This window comes from Pelodiscus sinensis, chromosome 30, assembly GCF_049634645.1.
Source record: "Pelodiscus sinensis isolate JC-2024 chromosome 30, ASM4963464v1, whole genome shotgun sequence".
Lineage (NCBI taxonomy): Eukaryota > Metazoa > Chordata > Testudines > Trionychidae > Pelodiscus > Pelodiscus sinensis.
The window spans coordinates 1,211,322-1,235,989 of NC_134740.1; the positions used below are offsets into that span (position 1 = coordinate 1,211,322).

At 51.8% G+C, this 24,668-nt stretch overlaps 1 protein-coding gene across 1 annotated transcript in view; it reads right to left on the minus strand.

The window, feature by feature from the left end:
* The window catches only part of LOC102447914 (immunoglobulin superfamily member 1-like), a 52,449-nt gene that overhangs the window by 15,864 nt on the left and 11,917 nt on the right, over window positions 1–24,668 (minus strand). The window contains exons 2-5 of the mRNA XM_075911780.1: window positions 18,734–18,772; window positions 13,094–13,387; window positions 5,806–6,111; window positions 2,205–2,507 (exon numbers count right to left, since the gene is read on the minus strand). Coding sequence (XP_075767895.1) covers window positions 2,205–2,507; window positions 5,806–6,111; window positions 13,094–13,387; window positions 18,734–18,772 — 942 coding nt within the window. The remainder of the gene's footprint in view (window positions 1–2,204; window positions 2,508–5,805; window positions 6,112–13,093; window positions 13,388–18,733; window positions 18,773–24,668) is intronic.

The window sequence follows — 24,668 nt, forward strand, 5'->3', positions numbered from 1 at the left end:
TTGTTTGTCTGGGACCCCCCATCCCTGTCTCCCTGCCAGCTCCCCTTCCCCATAACCCCAAAGTTCTGGGTGCTCCAGGGACTGACACTGACCGGAGATGGGGGGTAAAACTGATACCGTGTGTGACCCTAATGTCCAAACTAAACCTCCCTTGCTGCAGTTTAAGCCCATTGATTCTTGTCCTTTCCACAGAGGCCAATGAGAACAATGTTTCTCCCTCCTCCTTCTAACACCCCTTTAGATACCTGAAAACTGCTCTCCTGTCCCCTCTCAATCTTCTCTAAACTAAAGAAGCCCAATTGTTTCAGTCTTCCCTCATAGCTCCTGTTTTCTAGACTTTTCCTCATTTTTGTTGCTCTTCTCTGAATCTTCTCCAATCTGTTCACATCTTCCTTGAAATGTTGTGCCCAGAACTAGACACAATACTCCAACTGAGGCCTAATCAGTGCTGAGTAGAATTTAAGAATGACCTCATGTCTTGCTCACTACACACCTGTTAATGAATCAGAGAATCAGGTTTCCTTATTTTGCAGCAGTGTCACACTGTTGTCTCATGTTTAGCTTGTGATCCACTATGACCCCTAGATCCCTTTCTGCCATGCTCCTTCCTAGACAGTCGCTTCCTATTCTGTGTGCATGAGACTGATTGTTCCTTCCTAAGTGGAGCACTTGGCATTTGTCCTTATTCAGCTTCATCCTGTTTATTTCCAACCATTTCTCCAGTTTTCCAGATCATTTTGAATTTTGACCCTATCCTCCAAAGCACCTGCCAACTCTCCCAGCTTCAAATCATCCGCCAACTTAACAAGAGTACTCTCTATGCCAATATCTAAATCGTTGACGAAGATATTGAACAGAACCGGTTCCAAAACTGAGCCCAGTGGAACCCCACTTGTTCTGCCCTTCCAGCAGGAGCGTGAACCATTCATAACTACTTTCTGAGAACGGTTCTCCGGATAGTTATGGACCCACGTTATAGTCGTGCCAACAAAGATCTACTTGCCTAGTTTATTGATAAGAAGGTCATGCAAGACCATATTGAATACCTTACTGAAGTCGAACTATATCATGTCTTCTGCATGGAAGAGTCATCTCATGAATTATAGAGATAGGGAAAGTTGGTGCATGAGATACCAGCTGGTTCTACACACCCTGGGTCTCCAGTCTGGGAGTTGTGGGCACATGATACTAGGTCGAAGTCATCTCAGGAACAAGAGAAAGATGGAGAGTTATCTGGGAAAAACATCCCCTACCCCTCTGAGCCCCACCCTGCCCTGTGCCCACATGTTGCCTCACAGGGGCATGGCCTCTGTGTGTGGGATCTGCTGGCTGGGCTACCCAGGGCACATCAGGGGGGAGAAGAGGGGAGAGGCTCTTTCCCAGGTGTGAGCGCCAGTCGGTCACTGCCCTGGGTCCAAGACCACTTTGGAGACCAGATCCCTGCTTTCAGAGTAAGATTTCTAACTGGCGGTGTCTCTCCTGCCCTTTCACTGGGCTGTGGGGATCCTAGTGAACTGGTAAGGGGGCAGGAATATCAGAAATGGATCCATCCTGTGGCGATAGTTCTGAAATGGAAGGGCTGAGGACGTAAAACAGGATTCCTGGTCGGTTCCCCAACTGCAAAGCCCTGTACTGACAAACTTTACTGAGCAGCTGGGCAGCTCCCCCTGCCCTTTGTGGCCAGTGCCCTTCCCCCCCACCCAGGGCAAGACAGACACCAGGGCCTGACACTGACCAGAGACAGGGGAATTGTTTAACCACATATCCTTACATTTACAAACCTCTGAGGGCTGGGAGCCCCTAGGAGGAAAGTAGCATCAATGGCCCCATCCCAAATCCCAAAGCCAGAGACCCAGGGCCTGACACAGACCAGACACGGGGGCTGGATCTGACCCACTAGCCCTGGCTGGCCCAGTGCAGAGCTGAGTGCACCCCAGCTGATCAAGTCCCACTGTCAACTGAAGCTGTTGCTGTTGCTTCCTGGAATCCCCCCTCCGTCCCCATCTCCCTGCCAGCTCCTCTTCCCCGGCACCACAGACTGCCGGGTGCTCCAGGGACCCTCGGACTGACACTGTCCGGAGATGGGGATGAAAATGACCCCACGGTGACCCTGTCTGGAGCTGAGCACCCAGATTGTCTCACCTGTGCATGGAGCAGACACCCCCAACCCAGCCCAGCCAACAGCAGGCAACAGGGGCTCTCACCAGTCACTGTGATGGAGATGGTTTGGCTCCTCTCCGATGGGATCTCTCGTCCAGACTCTTTCTTCCATGATTCACAGCTGTATGCGCCGGCATCTGTCTCAGACACACTCGACAGGTGATGAAATTTGGCATTGGATTGATATGTCTGGAGCTCTCCAGAGCTGATTTTCTTTCCATCCCTGAAGAACCGGATCCCGGAGGCGGTGTCAGTGCTGGTAGCCCAGCACATCAGGGTCACATATTCCCCAGGTAGGAAGACGCGGTGTTGTGAGCTCACACTGAGTTTGGGGGCAGGCGGCCGGGCTGGAAGGGGGAGGGAGGAAGCAGAAAACTCTTCAGAGCCAGCGCCCCACTCACGGAAACAGTAACCCCCCACTCCTCAGCCAGTCCCACCCAGAGCTTCTCCCAGCCCCCCAATTTACCCCTTGCAGCCCAGCCCCTCTGCACAGCTCTGGGCCCTGCCAAAACTCGGCTGCTGTGCAGTAGGAGGGTGCCAGGGTGGATGCCCTGAGACCTGTACAGGTGACCAGGGCCCCAGCGTGAGGAGCTGAGGGCCCGTGGGAGGGGCAGGGCTGGAAGGGAACCAGGGTCTCTGATGTTCCCCCCTCTCCCTCCAAGGCAGAGGATGAACCAGCCCCTCAGTGATCCTGGGGGATCAGACCCATAGAACGTCCTGTCGGGACAACCAGCGCTCGGGGTCACATGACTCAGGGGACATGCTGCTGAAGCCAGGAAACGACCCGGCTGAGCAGCTGTGACGTCCTGCTGCTGCAAGGGCCCCTGCCCAGACCCCCCTCTGTCTGTCCCTGCCCTGCTCTCACCATCAGGCCAGGCTGCCCCCATCCGGCCCCCAGGACCCAGAGCAGGGCACAGGGCTGCACCATTATGGGCAGTTTTCCACCAGCCCTGGGGGTGTTTCTATAGGATCTGCCCTGTGCCAGGCAGGGCTCACTCAGGGCTGGTCCCTGCGCTCGGTGGGGTCAGAGCAGACGATCACTCGGCCCCTCTGGCCTCAGAGTCGATGTTTCTGTGACACTGACGCATGGTACAGGCCTGGCCCCAAATCAGGGTTTCAGTTAAACACCCCGGCTGGTCAACTCCTGTTATGAAGGGAAGCTGCTTCTATTGCTTGCCTGGGACCCCCCCATCCCCGTATCCCTGCCAGCTCCCCTTCCCCATAATCTCAAAGTGCCGGGTGCTCAGGGATTGACACTGACCAGAGACGGGGAGTAAAACCGATACCGTGTGTGACCCTAATGTCCAACCTAAACCTCCCCTGCTGCAGTTTAAGCCCATTGATTCTTACCCTATCCTCAGAGGCCAAGGAGAACAATGTTTCTCCCTCCTCCTTCTAACACCCTTTCAGATACCCTGAGAGGGGATATGAGAGCAGTTTTCAGGTATGTCTACACTACCCTCCTATTTCGAAGTAGGAGGGTAATGTAGGCATACCGCAATTGCAAATGAAGCCCGGGATTTGAATTTCCTGGGCTTCATTTGCATAAACCAGGCACCGCCATTTTTAAATCTCGGCTGGTTCGAACCCTGTGCCACGCCGCTACACGCGGGATGAACTAGGTAGCTCGAACTAGGCTTCCTAGTTTGAACTACCGTTACTCCTCATTCCACGAGGAGTAACGGTAGTTCAAACTAGGAAGCCTAGGTCGAACTACCTAGTTCGTGCCCCGTGTAGCCGCACGGCACGGGGTCCGAACCAGCCGGGATTTAAAAATGGCGGCGCCCCGCTTATGCAAATGAAGCCCGGGAAATTCAAATCCTGGGCTTCATATGCAATTGTGGTATGCCTACATTACCCTCCTACTTCGAAATAGGAGGGTAGTGTAGACATACTCTCAGACTTCTCTTTTCTAAACTAAAGAAGCCCAATTCTTTCAGTCTTCCCTCGTAGCTCCTGTTTTCTAGACTTTTCCTCGTTCTTGTTGCTCTTCTCTGAATCTTCTCCAATTTCTCCACATCATCCTTGAAATGTGCTGCCCATAACTGGACACAATACTCCAACTGAGGCCTAATCAGTGCTGAGTAGAGTTTAAGAATGACTTCTCGTGTCTTGCTCTCAACAAACCTGTTAATGCATCTGAGCATCAGATTTCCTTTTTTTGCAAGAGTGTCACACTCTTGACTCATATTTAGCTTGTGGTCCACTGTGAGCCTTAGATCCCTTTCTGCCGTACTCCTTCCTAGACAGTCGCTTCCCATCCTGTGTATATGAGACTGATTGCTCCTTCCTAAGTGGAGCACTTGGCATTTGTCCTTATCAAGCTTCATCCTGTTTATTTCCAACCATTTCTCCAGTTTTCCAAATCATTTTGAATTTTGACCCTATCCTCCAAAGCACTTGCAAACTCTCCCAGCTTCAAATCATCCGCCAACTTAACAAGAGTACTCTCTATGCCAATATCTAAATCGTTGATGAAGATATTGAACAGAACCGGTCCCAAAACTGAGCCCAGTGGAACCCCACTTGTTCTGCCCTTCCAGCAGGAGCGTGAACCATTCATAACTACTTTCTGAGAACGGTTCTCCGGATAGTTATGGACCCACGTTATAGTCGTGCCAACAAAGATCTACTTGCCTAGTTTATTGATAAGAAGGTCATGCAAGACCATATTGAATACCTTACTGAAGTCGAACTATATCATGTCTTCTGCATGGAAGAGTCATCTCATGAATTATAGCAGCAGGGAAACTCGGTGCATGAGATACCGGCTGGTTCTACACACCCTGGGTCTCCAGTCTGGGAGTTGTGGGCACATGATACTAGGTCGAATTCATCTCAGGAACAAGAGAGGGATGGAGAGTTCCCTGGGAAAAACATCCCCTACCCCTCTGAGCCCCACCCTGCCCTGTGCCCACATGTTGCCCCACAAGGGCAGGGCCTTTGTGTGTGGGATCTGCTGGCTGGGCTACCCAAGGCACAGCAGGGGGGAGAAGAGGGGAGGGGTCTCTTTCCCAGGTGTGAGCGCCAGTCCATCACTGCCCTGGGTCCAAGACCACTTTGGAGACCAGATCCCTGCTTTCAGAGTAAGATTTGTAATTGGAGGTGCCTCTCTCTCTCCCTTATCACTGGGCTGTGGGGTTCCTAGTGAACTGGGAAGGGGGGAAATATCAGAAATGGATCCATCCTCTGATGATAGTTATGAAATGGAAGGACTGAGGACGTAAAACAGGATTCCTGGTCAGGTTCCCCAACTGCAAAGCCCTGTACTGACAAAGTTTACTGAGCAGCTGGGCAGCTCCCCCTGCCCTTCGTGACCAGTGCCCTTCCCCCCACCCCCGGCAAAACAAACACCAGGGCCTGACACTGACCAGAGACAGGGGAATTGTTTAACCACATACCCTTACATTTACAAACCTCTGAGGGCTGGGAGCACCTAGAAGGAAAGTAGCATCAATGGCCCCATCCCAAATCCCAAAGCAGAGACCCAGGGAGTGACACGGACCAGATACGGGGGCTGGATCTGACCCAGTAGCCCTGGATGGCCCTGTGCAGAGCTGAGTGCTGGGCTGTGTCTCCCCCCAAGCATGGAGGAGACACATCCCAGCAAGGGCCAGCAAAGAGCAGAGGACGGTGGGGACTCACCTGCCACCCTTATGGAGCTGAGTCGGCTCCTTGTAGATTTGATCTCTTGGCCAGACACTGTCTTCCAGGACTCACAGCTGTACTCCCAGACATTCAGTGCAGACACGTTCGACAGCGACAGTGACTTAGTGTTACTGTCGTGAGACAAGGCAAGTTCCTTGGACAGGATTTGCTGACTGTCCTTGAAGAACCGGATCCCGGACACAGCAGGCGCACTGGCAGCTGAGCACGTCAGGTTCACGGCTTCTCCAGCGATGTAGACAGTCTGTGGTGGGGACACAGTGAGCTGGGGAGCTGGGAGGCGATCTGGAAAAGACAAGGGGGAGGAGACAGTTCTTACATGGGTGGCTGGTGACCCAGAGGCAGAGGAGGAGCCAGGGAAGGGCAGGGGGATCGTGGGCACAGACCCCTGCCTGTTACTAGAAATTTGGGGTTCAATAAACCTCCCCAAGTTTGTAAAGGTTATTGAGGGCAGCAGCGATCTCCCTGTGGGACCCAGTGGGACCAGCCTCCCCTGCTGGGTACCTAAGGGTGCAGCTCAGCCAGCAGGGCCTGGGAAGGGGGCTTGTGAGGCTGAGGAGGGGGGGAGGGCAGGGAGTTGCCCCAGCAGGCACAGACCAGGCAGTAACATTCCTCACAACTCTCCTTACCCCCAGGGAGCTTCACACTTTCCAATGGGCCATGGCCCCACACACACCAGCTTGGATTCTGGCACCATTGGCTGAATGGCACTACAGCCCACTAGCATCACTGTGGCTGTTCCTACAGACACCTCTGTGTGGGGTCCACTGGCTGGGCTGGGCTGCTCAGGGCATGGTGCGGAGGAGGTACTGGGGGTCCCTGTCTCTGCTGTGAGCACCATTTGGACACTGCACTGGCACAGGGACCTCTCTGTAAACCAGAACTCTGACTTTTCCAAGGAGATCTCTTGATTTATTAACAAAACTAAGTCTAAAAATGTAATAAGAAAAGCTAAAAAAGATTTTGAGGAACAGCTAGCCAAAAACTCAAAAAGAAATAACAAAATGTTTTTTAAGTACATTAGAAGCAGGAAGCCTGCTAAAAAACCACGAGGTCCTCTAGATGATTGAGATACAAAAGGAGCAATCAAGGACGATAAAGCCATTGTGGAGAAACTAAATGATTTCTTTGCTTCAGGCTTCACGGATGAGGACGTTGGGGAGATTCCCAAATCTGCACTGTCCTTTCTGGTTGATGAATCTGAGGAACTGTCCCGGATTGAAGTGTCATTAGAGGAGGTTTTGGAACAAATAGAAAAACTTAATGTTAACAAATCTCCAGGACCGGATGGCATTCATCCAAGGGTTCTAAAAGAACTTAAATGGGAAATTGCTGAGCTATTATCTGTGGTTTGTAACCTATCCTTTAAATCGGCTTCCGTACCTAATGACTGGAAGGTAGCCAACGTGACACCAATATTTAAAAAGGGCTCTAGAGGCGATCCTGGCAATTACAGACCGGTAAGTCTAACTTCACTACCGGGCAAATTAGTCAAAACAAGAGTCAAGAATAAAATTGGGAGGCATGTAGAAGAACATAATTTGTTGGACAAAAGTCAACATGGTTTCTGTAAAGGGAAATCCTGTCTTACTAATCTATTAGAGTTCTTTGAAGGGGTTAACAAACATGCGGACAAGGGGGATCCAGTAGATATAGTATACTTGGATTTTCAGAAAGCCTTTGACAAGGTCCCTCGCCAAAGGCTCTTGTGTAAATTACATTGCCATGGTGTAAGAGGGAAGATCCTTTCATGGATTGAGAACTGGTTAAAAGACAGGAAACAAAGGGTAGGAATAAACGGTAAATTTTCAGATTGGAGAGGGGTAACTAGTGGTGCTCCCCAAGGGTCAGTCCTGGGACCAATCCTTTTCAACTTATTCATAAATGATCCAGAGAAAGGGGTAAGCAGTGAGGTGGTAAAGTTTGTGGATGATACTAAACTGTTCAAAGTAGTCAAGACAGAAGCAGACTGTGAAGAACTTCAAAAAGATCTCACCAAACTGAGTGATTGGGCAACAAAATGGCAAGTGAAATTTAATGTGGATAAGTGTAAAGTAATGCACATCGGGAAAAATAACCCCAACTATACGTACAGTATGATGAGGGCTAATTTGGCTATGACAAATCAGGAAAGAGATCTTGTGGATACTTTGCTGAAAACTTCCACACAGTGTGCAGCGGCGGTCAAAAAGGCAAATAGGATGCTAGGAATTATTAAGAAAGGGATAGAAAATAAGACCCAGATTATCTTACTGCCCCGTATAAAACTATGGTACGCCCACATCTTGAATACTGTGCACAGATGTGAGGTTGGGTCCATGGAGTGCTATTAGCCAGGGGATAAAATGGTGTCCCTGGCCTCTGTTTGTCAGAGGCTGGAGAGAGATGGCAGGAGACAAATCGCTTGATCATTGTCTTCGGTCCACCCTCTCTGGGGCACCTGGTGCTGGCCACTGTCGGCAGACAGGATACTGGGCTAGATGGACCTTTGGTCTGACCCAGTACGGCCGTTCTTATGTTCTTACGTAAAATCTCCTTTTCTAAGGCCATGATCTGATTCCTGTGTCCTGGCACGCACAGGAGGTCTGCCTGTGTGTGCCTGAGATTTAAAGTTCAGCTACCAGAGATGTTGGTTTGTGTTTTCAAGCTCTCTTGTGGTAGAGGGGCTTGGGGCACCCCGTGGACGAAGCTGCTAAGTGATTTCTTCCTGGGTTGAGGAAGAAAGGCAATCTCTTCCCAGTCGCTGGTGGTAGCGACCTCCCACGGATAGGGACTCTGTGACCTTGGTGTCAAGTATCAGAGGGGTAGCCGTGTTAGTCTGAATCTGCAAAAGCGACGAGGAGTCCTGTGGCACCTTATAGACTAACTGAAGTGTAGGAGCATAAGCTTTCGTGGGCAAAGACCCACTTCGTCAGATGCATGTGACCTTGGGGAGCTTTTAAGCAGAAGACCCTAGAGGCAGGGTATTTGGAAGGGGTCTCGCAGGCCTGCAGTTGCAGTGCAGGGGATTTTTAAAAAGTCGTTAGGATGGGAGTTTTCAGGTAACTATAAATGCTCCAAACATTCTGTTAACGAATCCTTTTCTTCCTTACCTTCAGCCATTAACAGCTAAGCAAATATTGAATGAAATTGAGCAAACGTCATACGCGAGGCTAATAAACAGGCTCTTGCTCCAGTGTTCATCCATCAAAACCAGAATCCTTGGAGATGGAATGTTACCAAATGACTCTCCCAGCCCTCCATCCCGGCCCCCAGCACCGAGAGCAGGGCACAGGGTTGCGCCATCACAGGCAGTTTCCCACCAGCCCTGGGGGTGTTTCTAAGGGATCTGCCCTGTGCCAGGCAGGGCTCACTCAGGGCTGGTCCCTGCGCTCGATGGGGTCAGAGCAGACGATCACTCGGCCCCTCTGGCTTCAGAGTCAATGTTTCTGTGACACTGACGCACGTTACAGGCCTGGCCCCAAATCTGGGTTTCAGTTAAACACCCGGGCTGAGCAACTCCTGTTAGAAACTGAAGCTGCTTCTGTTGATTGCCTGGGACCTCCTCATCCCTGTCTCCCTGCCAGCTCCCCTTCTACATAAGCCAAAAGTGCCGGGTGCTCCAGGGACACAGGGACTGACACTGACCAGAGATGGGAGATAAAACTGACACTGTGTGACCCTGATGTCCAATCTAAACCTCCCTTGCTGCAGCTTAAGCCCATTGCTTCCTGTTCGGTTCTCAGAGGCCAAGCACAACAATTTTTCTCTCTCCTTGTAACGTCCTTTTAGATACCTGAAAACCACTATCATGCCACCTCTGTCGTCTCTTTCCTAAACTAAACAAGCTCCATTCTTTCTATCTTCCTGCATAAATCATGTTTTCTAAGACATTTCATCTTTTTTTTTTGCTCTTCCCAGGTGATGTAGACAGGGTGCAGTGGGGACACAGTGAGCTGGGGAGTTGGGAGAGAGTTTGGAAAAGACAAGAAGGGAGGTGTCGGGTTACTGGATTTTGAGAGGAGTAGCCAGATCACTGCTGTGCCCATGGGGGCGGGGGGGGGGGGGGGCGGTGCTTGCCCCAAATTTGGTACGAAGGGGGTGTCAAACAAATGCTTACTTTCTACTGATTCTGTAAATACTCTTCATAGATCTGTATAATGTCTGTGTGTGGAGTTATGAATATGTACTTGGTATGGTTACTGGAAGTTTCTCTGTATGTGGTTGAGCAATGGGCTGGGCCTATGGACATGCTAATTAAGAACATAAGAACGGCCAGACTGGGTAAGACCAAAGGTCCATCTAGCCCAGTGTCCTGTCTGCCAACAGTGGCCAGCACCAGGTGCCCCAGAGGAGGTGGACTGAAGACAACGATCAAGCGATTTGTCTCCTGCCATCCATCTCCAGCCTCTGACAAACAGAGGCCAAGGACACCATTTTATCCCCTGGCTAATAGCCTTTTATGGATCTAACCTCCATGAAATGATCTAGCTTCTCTTTAAACTCTGGTATAGTCCTAGCCTTCACAGCCTCCTCTGGCAAGGAGTTCCACAGGTTGACTACACTCTGTGTGAAGAAGAACTTTCTTTTATTAGTTTAAAACCTGCTCCCCATTAATTTCATTTGGTGTCCTCTAGTCCTTCTATTTAGGGAACTAATAACTAACTTTTCTTTATCCGTCCTCTCCACACCACTCATGATTTTATAGACCTCTATTCTATCCCCCCTCAGTCTCCTCTTTTCTAAACTGAAAAGTCCCAGTCGCTTTAACCTCTCCTCATATGGGACCCGTTCCAAACCCCTCATCATTTTAGTTGCCCTTTTCTGAACCCTTTCCAAGGCCAAAATATCTTTTTTGAGGTGAGGAGACCACATCTGTACACAGTATTCAAGATGTGGGCGTACCATAGTTTTATACAGGGGCAGTAAGATATTCTGGGTTTTATTTTCTATCCCTTTCCTAATAATTCCTAGCCCTATTTGCCTTTCTGACCGCCGCTGCACACTGTGTGGAAGTTTTCAGAGAACTGTCCACGATAACTCCAAGATCTCTTTCCTGATTTGTCGTAGCCAAATTAGCCCCCATCATACTGTACGTATAGTTGGGGTTATTTTTCCCCGTTGTGCATTACTTTACACTTATCCACATTAAATTTCATTTGCCATTTTGTTGCCCAATCACTCAGTTTGGTGAGATCTTCTTGGAGTCCCTCACAGTCTGCTTCTGTCTTGACTATCCTAAACAGTTTGGTATCATCTGCAAACTTTACTACCTCACTGCTTACCCCTTTCTCCAGATCATTTATGAATAAGTTGAAAAGGATTGGTCCCAGGACTGACCCCTGGGGGACACCACTAGTTACCCCTCTCCAATCTGAAAATTTACCATTTATTCCTACCCTTTGTTTCCTGTCTTTTAACCAGTTCTCAATCCAAGAAAGGACCTTCCCTCTTATCCCATGGCCATGTTATTTACACAAGAGCCTTTAGTAGCAAGCCACCAGGAACAATAGGATTCAGGTATCAGAGACCCACCTGAGAAGGAATCTAGGTGGCTGGCCACTGACCATGTGACTGTCTCCAGCTTGGAAGAAGCCAGGGAGGGATGTAAAAGTGCCATGCTGCACGCTCCATCTTGGTATCCAGTTTTGCTCCTGACCCCAGAGGCAGCTTTGCAGGGAATCATGAGCTGGAAAGAACTGTGAACCCATCCTGACATAGGATGTACACCAAAGATGTCAAAGCCAGCGGTTATAACAGCTCTGCTGCGAGCCTGCATCACGCACTGGGAGATGCGATGCATGTAATTATACAATACTTTAACAACCTCACTCTCAGGCTTTTCGTTCTTTTACTAATAAACCTTTAGATTGCAGATGCTAAAGGATTGGCTCAGCGTGGTTTGTGGGTAAGATCCAGAGTGTAAATTGATCGGAACCTGTGGCTAGTTTCTTGGTACTGGAAGAACCCATTCGGGGTAGGTGAGATTGGGTTATAAACCCCTCACCTGTGTGTTAGGCCCGGGGCTGTTTGGGGCACAGAGAGAGCTGGGCTGTCAAAGGTGTTTGCTCATGAGGCTTCAGGCTGGCCAGGCAGGCAGCTGAAGCGCTCTGTGGGACTGGTTTGTGGCCTATTTGGGAACATCTTGGCTATGTCTAGAGTGGCAAATTTTTCCACAAAAGCAAGAAAAATTTGCCAGCTCTCTACACTGGCTGCTTGAATTTCCACAAGAACACTGACTATCTCATGTAAGAAATCAGTGCTTCTTGCGGAAATACTATGCTGCTCCCGTTTGGGCAAAAGTCCTTTTGCGCAAAAGGGCCAGTGTGGACAGCTCAGGGCTGCTGCTGCTGCTGCTGCTCTCACTCTGGTAGCTGTCAGCCTGCATAATGAAGTTTTCCTTCTAGATTTTTCTCCTGCCTCACTGCTTTGACCTCCAGCCTCGGACCCTTCTGGGGACTCTCCACCCCAGGGGAGTGAGATTTCCCCAACATGACAGAGGCAGAGGAGGAGCCGGGGGAGGGATCCTGGGTACAGACCCCAGCCAGCCCCAGCTCTGTACCCGGGAACCACTCCCCTTTGGGACAGGCAACCCCTGAGCAGCAGAGATCTCCCTGTGGGACCCAGTGGGACCAGCCTCCCCTTCTGGATATGTGAGGGGGCAGCTCATACCCAGGGCAGCTCAGCCTGCAGGGATGGGGGGGGGGGAAGAGCTTGTGCAGCTGAGGCCGGGGATGTCAGGGGGCTGCCCCAGAGACCATCACCCTTATACCTGCCATGTACGTGCTGATCACTGAGGTGCCCTGGCTTGGTGGGGGGGAGGGGTAGGGGGCTTAGAAACCAAACCCTCACCTGACAGTGTCCTGGGAGCAGCAGCCGGGCTGCATCCTTAGCATCTGTTGCTCTTATCTGCCTGTGCAACAGGGCTGTGATCTTCCCCCCAGCAGTGCCCGGGGGCCGCACCCCTCCCTTTCCCCCAGCTGTTTACTCTGAGTGACAAATTTCACTCATCAGCTGGGAGCCTCTGGGTCACTGCATACCTGAGATGCGGGCCTGCCCCTCACCAGCCAGGGGAGATTTAGGGTTGGTGTCATTAACCCTCTAAGGTTTCCAGCGTTCCTGATCACTCACTCCCACGCCCCAACCCCTCCCGGGAGCCAGAGACAGGGGTGGAACAGCCCCAGGGGGTGACCGTGTGGAGCTGAGGGACCAGGCTGAGTCTCACCCTGCACATGGGGGAGAGAGACCCCAACACAGGGCCAAGGAGCAGCAGGAGTTGGGGACTCACCTGTCACTTTTATGCGGATCTTCTGGCTCCTCTCCGACTGGATCTCTCGCCTGGACTCTGTCTTCCAGAATGCACAGCTGTACAACCCAGCCTGCGACCCAGGCTCCCCTGACAGCTGAATCGAATGGGTGTCACTGGACTGAGGTGAGGAGTATTTCCGGGAGTAGATTTGCTGGTCGTCCCGGAAGAACTGGAACCTGGACACAGCAGGCGTGCTGGCAGTTGAGCACGAGAGGGTCACAGTTTCCCCAGTGACGTAGACAAGCTCCTCAGGGGACACGGAGAACTGGGGGGCTGGAAGAGACAATGGGGTCAGGGGGAGGAGATGGTTTCTATATAAGACCTTAGTGACCAGAGGCAGAGGAGGAGCCGGGGAAGGGCAGAGCAGAGAGGGATCGTGGACACAGACCCCAGCTTGTTACCTAGATTTTGGGGTTCATTAAACCTCCCCAAGTTTGCAAATATTGCTGCTGCCCACAACAATCTCCCTGTGGGAACCCAGTGGGACCGGCTTCCCCTGCTCAGTACCCGAGAGGGCTGCTCAGCAAGCAGGGGCTGGGAGGGGGCTTGCACAGCTCAGGCTGGGGGTTTCAGGGAGCTGACCCCAGCAGGTACAGACCAGGCAATAGCATTCCTCAGAGCTCTCCCTAACCCCAGGAGTAGGGAACATCTGTGACGACTCCTAAAAACCAGAATGATGCCAGAGAGCAAAATCTGACTTCAGTGCCAATGACCTCCCCAAAGCAATTCCACATTTAACGGAAACCCCTTGTCTGGAACCCAACTCTCAGCAAAAGGCCAAACCAATCCACAGGATGCAGATTTAACAGCTGACCGTGTATTAGTTCATTGGTCACACGGGACTTGAAAAAACTCGTTAGGATCAGAGTTATCAGGTAACTACAAACACTCCAAAAACTCTGTGGAAAAATTATTTTCTTCCTTAACATCAGCCATTGACAACTATGTGAATTTTTGTCCACGGGACCCAGACTGAACACTCCCCCCCACCCCTCAGCCAATCCCACCCAGAGTTTCTTCCAGCCCTACCCCCTCTTTTCCCCTTGCAGCCCAGCCCCTCTGCACAGCTCTGGGTCCTGCCAGTGCTCAGCAGCTGCACCATTGGAGGGTGCCAGGGTGGATGCCCTGTACAGGTGACCGGGGACCCAGGTGAGGAGCTGAGGGCCCTTGGGGAGGGTCAGGGCTGTGTGGCAAAGTCTGGGCTAAGCCCTATGGGTCCTGCATTTCCCAGTGGGTTTTTGTTTCCCTCACAGGCTCGTGGTGTCATAAAGGCACAGGTACCCCGCTACCAGAGACTCTTTCATCATTGGCCATCCAGTGTCCTTCTTTTTCCACTCCCTACTGGTCCTTCCAGCAAAAGGGGTGTGGGGAGGAACCCAGTCCCACCCACTTGCTCTGGGTTCCAGCCCAGGGCCCTATGTGTGGGGGTAGCCCTGAGCAGGCCGTGTAGCTTGGCTCTGTCCCCCTGACCAGAAGCCCCTCCCTGCGCCACTTCCCCAACCTTTCCAGCAGTACCTCCTCCCTGATGCCATAGAACAAACCTTGATGTCAGCTGTCTCAGGTGTGTTCCCTTGTGCCAGGCTGTTCTCCTCTCCTCTCCTCTCCTCTCCTCTCCTCTCCTCTTCTCATCCCTTTTCTCCTTCCCCCTTAGCCTGGCCTGGGGAGTGTTTTTAGAGTGCGCGCATCCACATTAAGTGGCTGCAGGTGTTCCAATTAGCCTTCCCTTCAGGCTGATGCCAGATAGGCTACAGGTGTGGCTGGCTGGGCCACAGTCTTTAACAGCCTACGCAGGAAACATAAAACCACATACGCAGCTCCCCGCATATCTGCCTTCCACGAGGCCTCGGTAGCTCCCTGCTCTCAGGCTGCCACAGGCTGGAAGGCAGAGCCGGGAGGAGCCAGAGTCTCTGATGTTCCCCCCTCACCCCAAAGCAGAGGTTGAACCAGCCCCTCAGTGATCCTGGAGGGTCAGGCCCATAGGACGACCTGTCGGGATAGCCAGTGTTCGGGTCACATGACTGGTGGGCACATGTTGCTGAAGCCAGGAAATGACCCAGCTGAGCCGAGGGACCTTGCTCCATGTCTGGCTCCTGCGACCAGCATCCAACCTGCATCTGCCCCACCCCCCCAACCTGCGCCTGCCCCTCCTGTCCCTGACTCTCTCTGCCCTTGTTCCCACGTCTGGCCTGGTCTGACCGTGAAGCCAGGCTGCCTCTTTCCTGGCTCCCGGCACCCTCCTTGTCCCTGGATGTGTTTTCTGGAGGATATGGGTCAATTCAGGCTCTGACCTGCACTCGTGGGGATCAGAGCAGATGAACACTCGTCCCTTCTGTCCTCAGACTGGATGTTGCTGTGACACCAACACAGGTTACACTCCTGCCCCTAATTAAACACCTCGACTGATCAACTCCTGCTATAAACCTTGAAGAGACCCTTGAAGAATTCCACCACAATTTCAACCACTTCCACCCCACCATCAGCCTCAGCCTGGATCCGTCCACATGAGAGAGCCACTTTCTGTCCACTACAGTACAAGTCCAAGACAAACACATTTCAACCACCTTATACCAGAAACCTACCAACGCTTCATGCCTGTAGCTTCCAGCCCAGACACACTTCTCAATCTGTTGTTTGCAGTCAAGCCCTAAGATACAACCGGATTTACTCCAATCCCACGGACAGAGACAAACACCTACAGGATCTATATAGAACAGGGCTACTCAACATGCGGCCAGTGGGCTACATAGGGCCCCTGGGTGGGAGATAAACAAAAAAGGAGTCAATCTAATGGTCTTCTGTTAATATGCATTGAATAGTTACATTCCTGGGCTGCCATTGCTCATTAAAAGTGCTGTCATATGGGTGGAAATCAGGTAAATGTTGCAATATCAGCAGAACTGACTTAAATGGGGCCTGTGTATTGTGTAGTCTTGCCTTAATCTTTGTAGTCATGCCCATCAATGTGAGAAGCTATTTGTACCTATTTGCATACATATTTGCATGAATATGCAACCAGAGTTAAGCTGTGGCCCTCAGCATGTGCTGTGAGTATCATTGTGGACCCCGGGGCATCCAGACTTAAGTAGCCCTGATAGAGAGCATTCTTCAAACTGCAATACCCACCCAGAGAAGTTAAAACACAGATCGACAGCCAGACGAGTGCCCAGACATGAACTACTTCAAGACAGGCCAAGAAGAAAAAACAGAATTGCACTTGTCATCGCCTACAACCCCAACTTACACTCCTCCAATGCCTCATTAACAATCTACAACCTATCCTGGGAAATGACCCCTCCCTCTCATAGCCCTTGGGGGAATGGCCAATCCTCGCCTACAGACAGCCTCCTGACTTGAAACAAACTCTTTGCAGCCACCTCACAGCACTCCTACATCATACCCACCCAGGAACCCACTATTACAATCAACTCCGGTACCAATTCTGTCCACACATTAACACAAGCCAACACCATCACAGGGCTTAACCACATCAGCCACCGCATCATAAGCTCATACAACTGCATATCCTCTACTGTGATCTATACCATCAAGCACCAGCCATGCTCCTTGGCCATGCGTCAAAGGTTAAATGGACCCAAATCAGACATCAGACATGACCACACACAGAAACCTGCAGAGGTACATTTTAACCTGCCCGGGCATTCAGTTAAAAGTAGCCTCTCTCCTACAAAGGAATTTCAGAAACCAACTACAGAGAGAGTGCGCAGAATTCACCTTCATCTGCATATTTGACACCATCTCCCTTGGTTTGTACAAAGACGAGACATGGTTAATATGTTATAACACCAACTCTACTAGCATTCAGCACCCTATTGATGTGACAAACTAAACATTGGACATTTCCGGACCACTCAATTAGCCTCATTAGCATGGGGACTACAACTGACAAGTATTATTTTCTATTCTTGCTCTCTTCTTATTTGGAGGCCCTTCTCATCCCCCCCCCCACTCAAATTCATCTTATCTGAAGAAGTTGGCTGTGCCCAGGAAAGCTCACGAAACAAGACATTTGTTTTCCTTACTCTAAGGAGCCACAGGACGATTCGTTTTTTAAGAAGTTGGTTGAGAAGAACATAAGAACAATCATACAGGGTCAGACTAAAGGTCCATCTAGCCCAGTGGCCTGTCTGCCAACAGTGGCCAGCACCAGGTGCCCCAGAAGGGGTGGACTGAAAACAATGATCAAGCGATTTGTCTCCTGCCATCCCTCTCCAGCCTCTGACAAACAGAGGCCAAAGACACTATTTTATCCCATTCCTATGCCCTGGCTAATAACCTTTTATGGACCTAGCCTCCATGAATTTATCTAGGTCCTCTTTCAACTCTGTTATAGTTCTAGCTTTCACAGCCTCCTCTGGCAAGGAGTTCCACAGGTTGACTATGCGCTGCGTGAAGAACTTTCTTTTATTAGTTTTAAACCTGCTACCCATTAATTTCATTTGTTGTCCTCTAGTTCTTCTATTATGGGAACTAATGAAGAACTTTTCTTTATTCACCTTGATGTGACAAACTAAGCATGGAACTCTTCTGGACCACTCAATTAGCCTCATTAGCATGGGGACTACAATTGACAGGTAATTTTTTCTATCCTCTCTCCCTTCCTATTTGGAGCATCTCCCCGTTACCCCCCACTCAAGCATATCTCGTTTGAAGAAGTGGGCTCTGCCCACGGAAGCTCACAATACCAGTCATTTGTTTTTGTTGGTCTCTAAGGTGCGACAGGACGACTCGTTTTTTAAGAAGTTGGCTCTTTGTATTGCTAAATAGCTCAGACTCCCACTACAAAATGGACTCATACTCCACAAGGCTGGGCAAATCCACCCCCCCACAGCCAACTTGTGCCCCTTGGCTCACAACCTGCTGCCTCCAGGAGCTGCCCCAGAGCCCGTGTCCAGCAGACCCACACTGAGCCGAGGAGCAATTCAGGGACCAGGGCAGGAACCCAGGACACGATCTACCTTTCCCCCCAGGGACACGGAGCGGATCAGTGGGGGGAAGGGTCCTGCCTGTGCCTAGGGTGGTTGAGCCGATCAGTCGGCCTGCCCAGCGGTAGATAGAAGGAACCGAGCAGAAATGAGGAAGCTCGGGCGGATGTATGTGAGGGAGGGAGGGGGGAGTGAGGATGTGGGAGAGAAAGGGGGGAGTTTTCCACCCATCATGTTTCCTCCGGGGTCTCTGCAGAACCAGCCCTGTGTCCTCCCTAGGAGTCCAGAGCTGGGGCAAAGAGACCCTCCCATTAACACAGCCCCACAGTGATGGGCCCCGCCAAGGAGAACTCAGTTCCATGTGGAGGGGGGAGCTCAGTCTCTGTTGCCCGCCCAGCCATCTCTCTCTCTGCTGGGCCTGCCCATGAGGGGCTGGGTAGCAGCTTCCCCCCTGTGGCCTTAGCAGCGACTCATTAAGATGTTGCTATTGGGGCAGGTTCATGGGAGATGCCCGTGCATGGGGCAGCCTGGCCCCGGGAGGGCTCGGCACAGGGACACCCAGGGACCCCAGATTGCAATTCCAACCTCCAACCTTCTAATCCCCATGGGCAGAACCCCCTCCCCCTCCCCACACACACACCAGCAGTGCTGAGATAAGGATGGGAGACTCGGTTACCTTCAGGGGACACCGGCCAGGGGAGCATCTGTAGCGAGGCTGGAGGAGTAAAAAAGAGAGGGGGTGAGAACTCTGGGCAGGAGACAGGAAGGGGGTGCACAGAAATTCAAGGATTTGGGGGAGGAGGTTGCTGAAGAACAGACACAGAGAGGGGCTGGGGGTCCAGGCAGGGCACTTACCCAGCAGAGGCAGAAGGCGAGCTGGCTCCATGCTGAGCCGGTGGCTCCAGGCTGGGAGCTGGGTTCTCAGCTCAGCTGCTTGATGAATGTGAGCGCAGGGAGGGGGACGGGCCCCTGTGCTCTGACAGAGGAAGTCACAGGCTCAGACGTGGTCACCGCTCAGCTTGGGGGCTGGAGAGATAGCGGGGCCTGGTGCGCAGGGCAGGAGGAGGGGAGCTCACCATTTGCACATCTCACAGAGGTGGGAGGGGCTGCTCCTGCAGGTGATTGACACCTCTGGTGGGGCGGTGACTCCATCAGTACAAACAAACCTGCAACAAGTTTCAGTGACTCTTCTAACCGCTGGAGAACTGTCCTGGGGACTGGGGTCTTGTGAAACCCACTGGGCCCTCGCTCAGTCATGCTGCAGACTTGGGAACTGCCCCCTGACCCTCCTGGGCCAGCAGGCATATGTTACACTAATGCTCAGAGGTTCTGCTGTGGCACCTAAAGCCTTAGTGCAGACGGTCAGTGACGGGACTGGGGGGCAGTTTCTAGTTCACAATCCCTGACCCCGTGGGATGGGACTGACCCCTCTCTGGGGAGCAGGAGCTGGAGGCTGGGCCAATGGGACCAGAACCCCAAATAAAGCTGTCCCACTCTTGTAAACAGTTTATGCAGACTGAGATCAGGAGCTGGTCGCTCCTTCACCCATGAGAGAGAGAGATGCGCCCTGGGTGAGCTGGTGGAGCCTGTGGCCAGAGAGAGACTCACGGGTGGCATTAAGCCCGATGTGTGAAGAGGGCAACCACGCTGTGCAGGGAGCTCACGTTTGAAAATGCCCCTCCAATCTGCCAGGAACTTAGAAAGCAGAAGCGTGAGCACTGTGTTCCCTCGAAGGGACGTTCTGTCTGCTGCTTACAAGAGAGAAGAGCCAGAACAGCTCCAACCGAAGAAAGAACCTCTCTGCATGGAAATCCCTGCTAGCAGAGAGACTGGGTAGGGAGGTGGGATCACAGCCTGGCCCCTAACAGAGAGCTCCCTCTGGGAAATTTGGTCCTAACGGTGGGTAAAATAAACACTTTCCTCAAGGCTGCAGATCCCGAACAGAGAATATTCAATGGCACTCAAGAGATAGATAAGGTGGGTGAGGGGTTTCTCAGGCACCCCGGAATCAAGCAGGCTGGAGGTGAGGGACTGGACCCTGCAACGACTGGAACATTCATCCCACAAACACTGGGCCCAGCAGGACAGGTTTACATTCTGTCTGAGTGGGACGATGCGAAAGCGAAACCAGCACTGGTGCCCAGACACAGACAGGGACGTGGTTATGCTGAAGAAATTCACCGCTAAGGGGAAGTGAGTTGCTAGCTCTCAGCAGGGCTGGTCACAGTGTTCACCAGGCCCTGCGTAAATCACCACAGGGAATAGCAGCTTCTTCCTCACCCAGCCAGGCTTTTGGTTCAGAGCCTGACCTTCCTACCCACACAATTTTTACATCTCTGCAGTAGAATTGCCACCTGGTGACCAACCTGGTACCTGCTGCCCCTTTGATCTCAGCTTCCGTCCACTGAACCGTGGAGTTTCCAGCCTTCCCAGTCAGCAGCGGTTTCTAGCCAAACAGCGCTAAGGAACGTTGGGGATTCACTTTGTCTCCCCTGGCACGTCCTATAAACACCACCACGTTTTTGCCAAGCATGGTGGGCGTTTCAGAGTAGGACCCGTTGTAAGAGATACCAGCATCCCATCCAGTGTGGGGAGGCTGTGACCCCATGGCAGAGCACTTGGGTTGGTTGCCATGGTCAATGGTCTAGCGCCCAATTGCCTCCTAGAGCTTGGAGCCAAACCAAAGTTCCCTGATTCCCAGACCACTGTGCTTGAAGCTGTTAGAGTCCATGAGACTCCCAGAACCACAGGTAGAACCCAGAAGTCCTGGTACCCAAACCCTCCTGGTGGCTGCCTGGAAAGAAGACACTGAAGGAGCAGAGAGAATGCTCCATCCTGACTCGTCAGACAAAGGAATGTTTCAGAGAGGGAGGGTGTCAAACTTTCACTGTTGTCTGACAGCCCTTTAGGATGTACCCTGGTGGCCACTTGAAAAACTCGGAAGACAAAAAACAAGGTATAATATAGGGCCACCAGCCGTCTGGACTCCAGTTCACCCTGTGTCCTACCTTGTCTTGAGAGAGGTGTGTGACAGAATCCTCCTCGCCCCACACATAGACATGAATTTATGTAACTCAAAGGTGCTTTGAGCAAATTATTTTATGTAACCGATCAACCTTCAGGTCATGATCTGCTGGTTCCGCTTATCTTACTTTGATGTCGGTATCATCTTTGTGTGTAAAACTGCACATACGGAGTGGGGAATGCTTTGTGGGTTTCAAATGTGTGAACAAGAGGTGTTGCGGATGTTACCCTCAAAGTCTTGATGTGCAACTGTGAAACAATCTCTTCAGTCTTTACGTTAGAGCCGTGGTTGGTCAGGAGAGGAATCAATTTTTTCAGAAAGGAAAGGTAAGCAGCGGGCTTGGTCTTTGGGCTGCGCTGCACCTCAAGGATAGAGCAGAAGACACTAGGGTGGGAAGACAGCCCTGGTTTGAAGGAGCAGCTGGAAACGAGGTTAGAGGGAGAGTTTGAATACCTTTGTGCTGAAATTTCAGTGTAGAATTAGCCAATAGTTTTTGTTTCTTTTGAGTTGTAACCTACTTTGTTTTGCCTGCTTTTACTTATCACCAGTTCAGGACCACTGCTTGTATGTGATCATTGTTACCTGGGGGAGCAACCAATGTCACAGTCCCTCTTTCATTGTTAAAGGTGGTGGAGTTTATTTGCCAGTTCACTTCAGCCACATAAACTCATAAATCCACATTCATGTGTTTGTGGCTGGCTAGTTTTTCATAAGGCATTTCCAGCTTCATGGGTAACCTTTTGGACACAACCCATACACACATCACACAGTAAAATTCATGACCAGGGGGTCACCAGTTTTTCCATGAGACCTTCCAAGATGCTGACTGGCTAAATATTCCTACAGCAGTGACTTTGGTGAGCCCGTTGCCACATGACATACAAGGGCTGTTGAGGTATGAAGGGTTCAGGATGTGAATGTCTGAGGAGACGGAGAAGATGCGGAGGAACAGAGAGAGGGATTCCACTCTTATTTAGCTGCTTTCCAGGTATAAGAGTGAACTCAAACTAAGGACTTAGTTAACGTTTGACTGCTGAGTGTAACTGCGGGCAGTTAGTTTGGACTAGGGGGATTTAAAAATGGCACCAGGACGGGAGGATGCAAATAAAGCCTGGGATATTTAAATCCCGGGCTTTAACTGGAACTTCAAATGCCTACATTAGCCTCCGTAGTTCAAACTAGGGGGCTAGTGTAGACATACCCTTAGTCCTAACCTGATGCCCTGCCAGCACTGGTTCCAGCCAGCCTTAACTTCAGTTCAGGTTCCACTCAGTGTGGACACGCTATTTCAAAATAGCAAAATGCTATTTTGAGATAGTTTTTGGTGTATGGACGTGTTATTTCGAATTAGCTTAATTCGAATTAACTATCTTGAATTAAGTTAATTCGAAATAGCGCTGTAGTGTAGACATGCCCTTATTCAGCTGCTTTCTTAGTGAGGAGTTGTCACCTGTGCATCTTCAGCAGGCTTGGATTTGTTTTTTGACTGGGTCGTGTTGGCCTGTGAAGTTGGGAGAACTAAGAGCACATAAGTGAATTCTGAGCCCTCTTGCAGAAGGAAAGAGAAATGGTGAGGGGGAAGGGTTGCAGGGATGCTCCTGATGAGAAAGAGGTGACTGGCATACTTGGGTGTATGAACAGGAAGAGACCTGGGAGATAATTGTCCTGCTCTACTCTGCACTTGGAAGGCCACAGATGGAGAGGTGTGTCCAGTTGTGCTCATCCCACTGATGTGCGTGCGCAGGATGTACAGACGGGGAGAGAGCAGGAGCGCCATGGGTTGGGGAGGGGATTCATTTGCTGCAAAGAGGCTAAGAGGAGTGACACCAGCTCGCACCCACTGGGGATCTGTCCCAGGGGCTGGGGCCTGTTGACTCCCCCTGGGACCTCGCTCATTCACCCTGCAGACTTTGGAAAGGCCCCTGGTCGTGGGGGGCTGACAGGCGTCTGTTGCACTAACGCTCGGGGGCTGCACTGCATAAAGAGGGGGAGGGATGTTGTTGCAAATGGATCCGCCCCAACACCCCCATTCCCATTCACCCCTGTCGAAGGGCAGGGGCAGGGGCAGAAGAGGGGGGAGATCTCATCACCGGGACAGCAGCCCTGCCCAGCAGTGGCCAGCAGGCTCTGCACAGCAATGAGGAAGCTCGGGCGGATGTGTGTGGGGAACAGAGGGGGGAGTTTTCCACCCATCACGTTTCCTCCGAGGTCTCTGCAGAACCTGCGTTTACTGCTCTGCTACACAGGGCTGGTCTGTGGCCCTGGGACTGAGCCCTTGGTGGGATCCTAGAGCTGGGGCAGAGAGACGCCCCCCACACACAGCCCCACACAGATGGGCCCTGCTCAAGGGCACTCAGTGTCATGGTGAGGCAGGAGTTGGTCTCCATGGCCCGTCCAGCCCTCGCTATCCCTGCTGGGACTGCCTGTGAGGGGCTGGGTCATGCCCAGGGGGATGGGGCAGCTTCTCCCCCTTTGTCTGGGACCCACCCAACAGTCATCAGATGGGGTTCCTCTTCTATTCCCCCCCCCCCCAATGTCAGGGGACGCTCTCCCCTTCCTTGTAATTCCCAGGACCATGGGAGCAGAGCAGAGAGGAGCAGGACCCCAGACCCATTTCCAGGGCCCGTCTTCCCTCCCCACCCCACAGCGAGTATCCCAGGGAGGCCAGAAGTCCTCGTTACCTGCGGGGGACACCGGCCTGGGGAGACTCTGGAGCGAGGCTGGAAGAGAAGAGCAGAGAGGGGGTGAGGGCTCTGGGGAGGAGATGGGGACACAGGGCAGGGCTGGGGGAGTCTCCAGACAGACACACAGAGGGGCTGGGGCCGAGGGGGGCACTTACCCAGCAGAGGCAGTAGATGAGTTAGCTCCATGCTGAGCCGGTCGCTCTGGGTGGGGAGCTGGATGCTCGACTGAGCCTGCGGCTGTGCACAGGGAGGGGAACAGTCACCTCTGTTCTGAGAGAGGCAGAGGAAGCCACAGGCTCAGGTGTGCTCACCGCGCAGCTCAGGGGCTGGAGAGACACCGGCGTGTGGTGCGCAGGGCACCCATTTCCGTTAGAGACAGGCCCAGCCTCCACTTTTAACCCTATGGGAGAGTGTTCAACATGAGGGGGCGCCTCAGCCATGAGCCCCTCTGCCCCACCAGCCACACCCTTCCCCAGCCCCGACCCGGGGGCAATTTTCATATCTCCGCAGTGAAAGACTCTGACATTTTCTGGTCATTGTGAGACTGCCCCCTGGCTTCCCTGTTCTCTGGTCTGAGCGTGGTGAGCCTCAATCCCTCTCATGAGGCAGGGATTCCTATTCCCCCGTGACCACGATTCACGTTCTCTTTCCTTGCCCTGCTGTCACGTTACCAAATTTGAGGGGAACAGCCAGATTGCTGCTGCACCCATAGATGGGGGTGTTGGCCCCGGAAATGGTATAGAAGGGGGCCATGTTAGGTATTGAATGGGAGCTTATTGTTTGCTGATCCTGTGTACACTATTTATGTGGTTGTATAATGTCTGTGTGTGTAGGTAGGCATGTGTAATCTGTGTGGAAGCTGAATATTCCTCTGAATGTGGTTGAGCATTGCTATGGACAGG